Here is a 9604-nt window from a genome sequence, read left to right as displayed (position 1 = left end):
ATCATTGAAACTTAAAAACACAAACCAGCCAACCAAATCAACCTAAATCCACTAAACAGGAATCAATTTCGGAAACTTTCAGCAACAACCATAATCATCGAAACAAAAAACACTAACCAGGCAACCAAATCAACATAAGTGGTGGAGGGGTGGAGGGGCATCAGCTGCTGCCTCACTTCCGTGGTTGGACCCCGGGGCACGACATCCGTCGCTGGAAGCGGCGTCGTCATCGTCGTAGACAAAGGCACTAGTTGGGGTTAGAGACCATGATAAATGGTTGGTCCATTAAACCAACAACATGTGGGGTCACCAGGGTGGTTAGAGTAGAGGGAGAGGATCCACAAGTCCCGAGGTACCAGAAAAAACCTCCCTCTACCCCAACCACGGCTACAACTACAACCAGTAGCCTGATTTGCAGCACCTCTAACTGTCAACATGTCTACAAATAAACAATTATCAAATAATCTCAGCAACAATTTCCCAACAAAGCAGTCATTAACGCAACAATTAACACAATTAGACAATTCCAAACACTTCAACAATTCAAAACCTAATATATTGAATCTAACCAAACTTAATCAACATAAATCCACTAAGATTAGAAAACTAAATGAACTAACTTTGAAACTGATTCAAAATTAAAATTGGAATTCTAATCAAACCTAAACTAAATTAAACTAAAATTAAACAATTATCAAACATTTTCAGCAAAACAGTCATCAATGCAGCAATTAACACAATTAGACAATTCCAAATACTTCAACAATCCAAAACCTAATGTATTGAATCTAACCTAACTTAATCAAGCTAAATCCACTAAAATTAGAAAAACTAAACTAAACTAACTTTGAAACTGATTCAAAATTAAAATTGAAATTATAATCAATTATAAACTAAATTAAACTAAAAGTAAATAATTAGCAAACAATATTAGCAACAATTTTTTAGCAAAATAGTCATCAACGTAGAAAATAACAAATAAGTCCAAACACTTCAACAATTTAAAACCTAATGTATTGAATCTAACCTAAATCAACTAAAATTGGAAAACTAAATCCACTAGATTTAAAATTAATTCAAAATTAAAATTAAAATTCTACTCAAACCAAAACTAAATTAAACTTAATTAAAATAACTAAAAAAGAGTTTCTCAAGAACCTGTAATGAATAATAAAGCAAGAAATAAGGTAAGAGGTGGATGTTGCAGCCTTGATCGCCAAAGTTTCAGTGGCGGCAAATGATGGTGACAGCATATGGTGGTGACGGCGAAGGGGAGAGAGAGAGAGAGAGGGAGGGGAAGAAGGAGGCATCAGCGTAAAGGTTTGACGGCAACGGAGAGGGGGTGGCAACGGCGGTGGTCTCGGCGGCGGCAGCAGATGATGGTGATGGCAGCTGGAATGTGAAAGAAAAAGGGGGGATGGTAGTGACGGTGGTAAGGGTTCAAATGAGGGGGAAGATGTTCGTAATTTGAATTTACACCCTTTTTACCGTCAGATTTACCGTCAAAAAATTCCAACGGTAAACCATTGCGTGTCACCAAAATGCATCATTTCACTAAATTGAGTTACCGTCGAATTTTTCCGATGATAAACCCGACGGTAAAGGACGCACCAATCTAATTTATTTTTCCTCCAAATATTACCGGCAAATTTATCGTTATAAAATAGAATCCACTGTTAATTACTTAACCTTACAGATTTGACGTGGTTACTGCCGGTAAATTTGACGGTAAATCTGATGCTACTCTACAATGCTAAATCCGACGGTAGTTAGCATTTTTCTTGTAGTGTCTGAAAGTATAACTACAAGAAAAATGCTGAATACTATCAGATTTACTGTCGTATTTAGCGTCGCACATTAATGTCAGTTTTACCGGCGGATTTATCGACGGTTTTACGGTCAAATCATTACCGACAAATTTCTGTTTATGAAGGTAAATTCATTAGTAATAATTGGAGAGTGAACGGAAAAAATAGGTGCGAAATTTATCATTCTGCCTATAAATCCACACTACAAGAAATACGCTGAATACCGTCGGATTTAGCGGTGACCATTACCGTTGGATTCGGCTACCGGTATATCGGTTTAGTGAAACGCTGCGTTTAGGCAATTTACTATCGAAAATTTTTGCTGCTAAATCCAATGGTGAAATTGGGGTAAAATTCAAATATGAACCCCTCCCCCTAACTTCTGCGAACTCACTCTCTCTTCTCTGTTCATGTAATCCATGAAAACAGTAGGTGCATTCGTTAACCCGAAGGATATTACTGCAAACTCTTAGTGTCCATAGCATGTTCTAAACGTTGTCTTAGGAATATCATCCTTTTTCTTCCTTATCTGATGGTAATCGGATCTCAAATCGATCTTGAAAATCACTCCAGCTCCTTGCAATTGATCCATCAAGTCATCTATCCTTGGCAGCGGGTACTTGTTCTTCACCGTCACTTTGTTCAACTGTCTATAATCCACACACAATTGCATTCCTCCATCTTTCTTCTTCACCAATAAAACTGGCGCTCCCCACGATGATACACTCGGTTGAATGAACCTCTTGTTCAAAAGCTCTTCCAACTGAGTCTTTAACTTTTCCAACTCTATCGGAGCCATTCTATACGGCGCAATCGACACTGGTCCGGCTCCCGGCACCAATTCAATCGCAAATTCAATTTTCCTTTGAGATGGGAACTCAGGGATATCTTCTGGGAATACCTCAGGAAAATCTCTAACCACCGGTATCTGATCCAAGTTCTGGGCATCACCCAACATATTAGCAGCCAACAGAATATAGCCCTGACACTCCTCCCCACTACAATGCACCATTACAGAGTTCAGGTAATACCTCGTAGCTACCACTGCTCCATTTTCTCTTTCCGGCATAAACCGAATTGTCCGTTCAAAGAAATCCAACAAAACCCGATTCTTTAACAACCAATCAAACCCTAAAATGATCTCTAGCCCCACCATTGGTAAACAGATCAAATCATGCACAAAGTCTCTATCCTCGAGCTTGAAACCTACTTGTCTACAACCTGACCTAGTCATAACTGTCTGATGCGGAGTATGTACATGCAGATCAAATGGTAACTCAGACACTTTCAAGCCTAATTCCTCAACTTTAGCAAATGAAATAAACGAATGCGAAGCTCTAGTATCATATAATGCAACTAAGGACTTATCACCAATTAGACATATACCTCTTATCAACAGATCCGCCTTGGAAGCATCCTTGGCATTCACAGCAAAGACTCGCCCCTGGTGCTGACCTTGACCCGCACTCTGGTTCTTCCCACGTGTGCAATCCCTCGCAAAATGACCAGGAAAGCCACAGTTGAAGCACCCACCTATACCAATCTTGCAAGAGTCATATGGATGAAAACGTTCACAACGACCACAAACTAAATCCGAAGAACTCTTACTCTGATTTCCTCTCCCTTTGCCATGCTGAATTTGATCATGGGTGTTTTTTCTAAAGCCTCCTTGACCTTGAGGCGCATATCCTCCTCTCTTGAAGCTTTGACCTCTAGGTTGAAAATACTTGCCATGCCCCCGACTAGAGCTCCCTCCATGAGTGTCCTTGGATGCCGCCACGGTCTTGGCGTATTCTTCCACTACTCTAGCCTTGTTCACCAAGTCAGAGAAGACACGGATCTCCATAGGAGCCACATCAGTCATAATACTATCCTTTAAACCCCTCTGGTACTTAATGCACTTCCAGCTCTTGTAAGTTTCCAGGGCACCTTGACATACCCTAGAAAACCTACAGAGTTCCTCAAACTTGCTAGTGTAATCTGCCATAGACAGGGAACCTTGCTTCAGGTGCATTAGTTCCATCTCCTTTACTTCCCTTGCAGACTCAGGGAAGTATTTCTTGTAGAAGGCCGTTTGGAACACCTCCCATGGAATGTCGGCGTTCTGAAGTTGTAGCAAGCGACACTCTGCTTGCCACCAGCGCTGGGCCTCTCCCGCTAGCTGATAAGCGGCAAACTCGACATATTGATTGAGAGGAACACGCTGCACCTGTAAAGCACGCTCCATAGCCTGAAACCAGTGATCCGCTTCAATAGGATTAGTGGATCTTCGGAAAGTTGGCGGATGAACCTTGAGGAACGTCGCCAAGGTCATCGAAACTCCTCTCGTGTTATCGCCGTTTCCCTCAGCATTATCATTGGCATTTCCTTCTCCATTCCCATTGCCATTCCCCACCGGTTGGTCTAACCTCTGCACAGCTTGCAGAGTCACAGCAGCATTAGCTTCCATGGTATTAGCGAGATTTGCCATTGCCGCCATGAATTTGGCATGATTGTCAGCTGGTTGCTCATTCCTACTTTCTCGGGTACGTGTTCGACCTCGCCCGCGAGTGGCCATGTAGGGTTCCTGTCTACACCAAACAATCGATATCAAGGTGATCAGTCTCAATATCAAAAGCCTAGTGCGTCAATTATCCCAAACGGGCACTCACAAACAAGCATGCTATGCAATATCAAACAAATAACCTAATAGCATCAAAGAAAAAGACACACAGAGTATGCAATAAAGCATAATTGGTCCATCCCTCAGGCTCACGAGGACGAACCACTCTGATACCACTAAATGTAACACCCTAATTAGCCTAAACTTTACCTCGCGTCGTAAAGCAAAGCTTAACCAGAGATTACGACAGTTCTAAAGCTCATACATATAATATATAGAAAGAATAATATAATCTAGAAGCTCGATAAAAGATATAGCTCAAATTTTTGGATTTGAAAAACACGTACTAACAGAGCTACTAGCTTAAGACACAAGAAACAGATAATATATAATAAAAGATAAGTATATAATATCATAAGAAACTAGCCACGGCTCGCGGAGTTTAAGCCAGCTAGCCATATACAAGTATACAGAACCATACAATGAAAATAGCTTATACAAGTTTTGTTCTCTCAAAAGTAAGCCTTTAGGAAAAATAAAATACAAAAGGAGAGATGTATAAACAAATTAAACCAAAAAAAAAAAAACTCCAAAAGAATCCATGATCCTCCGCTTCTGTCACCATCCAAAGCAACTCACATAGGTGGGTTGCGACCTGCATCTGAAAAACACAACAGAAATACGGTATGAGAACCGGAGGTTCTCAGTATGGTAACAGTGCCCAGTGATGTACGATATAAGACCCCGGGAGGCCAAAGGCAATCCTAAGCTCCATATCCATCACAAGATTCAAACTTAAAGCATTCTAAAACAAATAAGCATAATGTATAAACCTTAACATAGTTAAACCGGGTAATCTATCTTAGGGATTTCTACTCTAACTAAACACCGCTGTCCCATAGCCTTCACCAACCGATCCTCCATGCGATCCCATCGCCACCGCCTTCCGAACCTCCTCAATTCCAGTAGAAAACACAGGTAATATACAATGCAAATAGGCAAATAGGCATGTTATACAAATAGGCAAACTATTTCAAATAGTTAAAGCATGCAAACAGATAGGAAATGCATATGATGAATGCCTGTCCTACTGGCTGTGATATCACATTGTCGGTTCAACTGCCAACCCGACACATCTCCATGGAGACGTCGCCCTTCGGAATTCTCATATGAGAACCCCCGAGATATAGTGCTCGGATCACTGTCCAAGTACTGGTGCCTGCACGCTCTATAGATCCGAAGGGATGCGAGCGGGATACTCTTGCCACAGACCTCACATCTCAACGCAAGCAGGATGAACCATCGCCATTATGTAGCCGCCGCTACCTCGACAGGCGGGATCCAACCACCGTCCCTGCCGGGCACATAGCGTCTCATAATCTCAATATAAAACAATGGTACAGTGGTTTTCAGAAAACATTTTCAGTATAAAGTGGATCCATCAATCTCACTCAGAGTCCTCGACTCATCTCAACCACCGTCAATCTGCAATTCAGTTTCCGAACATCAACAATTCATAATTTCTCATCTCATATATCAATCATCCTTCACCTAACGTCAAACCATTCTCAGCACGCCAGAAACCTAGGCCTCTATTTTCTAATTTGCCTTAAATTCATCTACTAAAGCCTTTAGATTATATCCCATGTTTTAATACTCAAAACTAAGCCCAAAAGCCTCAAAATCATGTTAGGAAAATTTACAACCTTGTTGGAAAGGTAGAATAGTTGAAAACAAATAAAATTTTGAGAAACAGGGCGTGTGTGGCCGCACAGGGGTGTGTGCGTGCGTGTGCTCCGAAGAGTTTTAAAATATGTGCGTACGCACAAGTGGCAAAACTTACAGAATCTGTTCACTCGCACAATCTGTGCCAGCGCCCCAACAGACTGGCCTTCCCAACGTGTGCGTGTGCACAGGTGCGTGTGCGGACGCACAGGTTGTAATTCATCCTTAGATATGTGCGCGCACAAGCTGTGCTAGCGCTGCAAACAGAATGCATTTCCCTGCCTGTGCGTGCGCACAGGTGTGTGCATCTGCACAGATCAAAATTTTCGTAGGGTGTGCGTCCGCACAAGGGTGTGCGCTCGCACATATCAGAAATCATGAAATTCTGCAACTTAGCAGAATTTCAGATTTTTAACACAAACTTTGAATGATCATAACTTCTTCTATAAAATTCCAAAATTTTCAAAGTTTATATCAATTTAAAGGGTTTTCAAAGATCTTTAATTTTAAACAAATCTCATCAAATTTTGAAAACCAAGGCAAAAGTTATGATCAAACAAAGTTTACCAAAATTCCCTTTTTACCCAAATTTCACATACACTCAAATTTAGCAATTCCTCAAGCCACATCCAACTAGACCAATACCAAATCTCCATTTACAACACAATTTACCTTCTAGGGTTACCAATCACCATTCTCAATCATCAACATCAAATATATGACTCTAAATCAATCCTTCACCAATACATTCACCAATCATTACCTCATCTTCATCAATTCACATAATCAACCTCATTCATGATTTAAATCCATATCCAATAATATACAATCATTCAAAGTCATCAAGAATCATATCTCAATATCATAAATTCTCAACACATCAATATCATTTCAAAATACAACATCAACCAACTATATAAATCCAAACCTATCCTATAGGTCACTAGCCTAAGTGTCTATGAATATTATATACTACATAGAGGAAACCGAAACCATACCTTGGCCGATTTCTAATATGCCCTTAAACCAAAGTTGAGCACAAGCTAAGCTTTTCCAACACAATCCAAGCCATCAACAATCACCAAGAAGCTCCAACAAGTTCAATTACTTACCACTTCAAGCTATACCACACATAATTCACAATAATTCAACCTAGGGTTTATCAAACTTGAAATTTCACAAGGGTTTATTGACTCTTACCTTTTTCAACAGATTTGATAGCAAAGATCCAATGCTAAGCAAGGATTAGAGCAAACCTAAACATCCAAAATCACAAAAACTCACTTAATCCAAAATCCTAGAAACCCGAAATTTAGATGAGAAGAACTGAAGGGATTTCAAGCTTTCCTTATCAGTTTCTTACATGGATTTTGTAGAGCTCTTCACAAGGAACGCGTAGCCACTGACAGCATGCAAATCAGAACATCGTAGCTCGAGATATCGCGAAGAGAAGAGATGTGTGAATAGTGTTCTCTTCTCCCCTTTCTATTTCAGCATGAAGTTGTGTGTTATGTGTGTGTGTGCTGGAAATGGGTTCATTAATGAACCTTTTATATGTTGGGCTTGGGCCCAGTCTAACCGTTAGCGTTTTTAGCCCGTTTGACTCAACTTCGGGCCAAACCTTTAAAATTACGTACGGTTTTTCATTTCTAATATTTTTCTAAGGTTTTTGACTGTTTTCACTTTTTCTCGTGCGGTACCGGGCAGACTTGAACCGGTTCAACCGGTTCAACTGTCGGTTCACAGTTTTTTACGGTTTTTCGCAGAAAGCACATTTTCTGACTCAAAAAGATCCACTAAGTCCAAAAATCACCTTTAAATCCTCAAATTCTCACTCTAACTTTTCGGAATCTAATTTGGGCAATATTAATTACTTAATTAACCGGTTGATTAGTTGCGGTTTTTACACGAGATGTTGGAAGATTTATTTATTTTGTTAAATTTTCACCTTGTGAATTTAGCAAGTTTTTTTCATTAGAATGGTGCTATTTCTTTGAGATTAATTGGAGTTTGCTTCTTCTGTACTCTGTGCACCCATGTTCCAGGTAGGTTTTTTATCTTTAAATATAATCAATTGTTTAAGTTTTATGCCGGACTTACTTTTCCTAGGATAGCATTTTAGGACAGAAGTGGGAGAAAGTCGCGTAAAGGCGCCTTCTCAAAACCCTTGTTTGCTGAAAAATTGTGGAGTTATAAGAGGTTGCGCACTAGAACGGTTAGCATTTGATGTGTTATTGAATTCATGTTTGTTCTAATTTATGCCTGCTTATATTTTTCTGTGAAAACTATTAAATTTATTTGGTGGATGTCTCTGAACTAAGGGAAATTTCTACCGAAAATTTTCATTTAAATTGATTAAAATAGCTTTGGTTTGTGAGAAAATGATAATCGAGTTTGGTTGCAGATTCTAATTATAGGAGACACCCTGCCGAATTTTCTAAAAATTTTAATAAGTTGTGTTGTTGGATGAATTCTAGTGTGTTTGTTGCAAGATAATTCTAAGTCATCATTTGTGCATGTATGATAAGGATAACAGTGGTCTAGGGGTTTAAAACTTGAATTCTTTGAAGGAGTTGACACGTTTGTTTCGTATGTCTTCAACATAGAACCGTTTAGGTCTCAAAGGGTATCTAAGTGTCCGTAGTATAAGTGCCAGCTAACTAAGTGGTTAAAACCTTCGGATATAACACTTCACCTTTACTGTAATGGGTTCATGGATGGGTATTGGATATATACGGAACACGGAGAAGTGGATGAGTAGGGAATTAACTAGTCTGCCTCAAATTTCAATATGGTTGGGGGTCGATCGACGAGGGTCAGATGGTTAGAGAACCAAACACGGAAGAAATGAATTGGGAGGGTAACTAAGAGAGATACAACAAGATGGTGTTTGATGCAATAGGTGTTACTGGTACGGAAGATGTTGAACAAGAGCCTAACCTAGATGCAAAGAGTTTTTATCATCTATTAGAATCTACCGCAAAACCCTTGTACGAGGGGCCTGTTCATTCGAAATTTTATACATGTGTTAGAATGATGAGTATTAAATTTGAGTCAAATCACACCCAAGAGTCTTTTAATAAGTGGATCACCCTTTGCAATGACTTAATACCTGTTTGGACTAGTGGCTTCGCCGAAGCAAAGAAGTTAGTTTCAAAATTAGGTCTAAATTCAGTGAAAATCGGTTGCTGTTTGAATACTTGTATGCTGTATTACAAGAGGACGTAGATCTAACTACTTGTAGATTTTGTGATGCACTGAGATTTCATGTCGAGAAAGAATGGATTGGTAAAGGTGGCTAAAGAGAATTTTAAACAAACGAATGCACTACTTGCCCTTAATCCCTAGGTTAAAACAGTTGTATGCATCGATGAGTTTGGCCTCTTGCATGACCTGGAATAGTAACAACAAGATAGATGATGGTTTTATGACACACCCGTCACGTGGAGATGCTTGTAAGCTCTTTGAT

The 9604-nt window shown here is 39.7% G+C and overlaps 1 protein-coding gene across 1 annotated transcript; it reads right to left on the bottom strand.

Moving 5' to 3' along the window:
- Positions 1–2277: 2277 nt before the first annotated feature.
- On the bottom strand, positions 2278–4365 carry LOC112757420 (uncharacterized). Its single transcript, XM_025806011.1, has one exon. The coding sequence runs from the start codon at positions 4363–4365 to the stop codon at positions 2278–2280; it is 2088 nt and encodes a 695-aa protein (XP_025661796.1).
- Between the last annotated feature and the right edge of the window lie 5239 nt (positions 4366–9604).

The sequence above is a fragment of the Arachis hypogaea genome, chromosome 16, assembly GCF_003086295.3.
Source record: "Arachis hypogaea cultivar Tifrunner chromosome 16, arahy.Tifrunner.gnm2.J5K5, whole genome shotgun sequence".
Classification (NCBI taxonomy): domain Eukaryota; kingdom Viridiplantae; phylum Streptophyta; class Magnoliopsida; order Fabales; family Fabaceae; genus Arachis; species Arachis hypogaea.
Note: the sequence above shows the minus strand (reverse complement) of the source record. Positions and strands in the feature narration are given on the sequence as shown.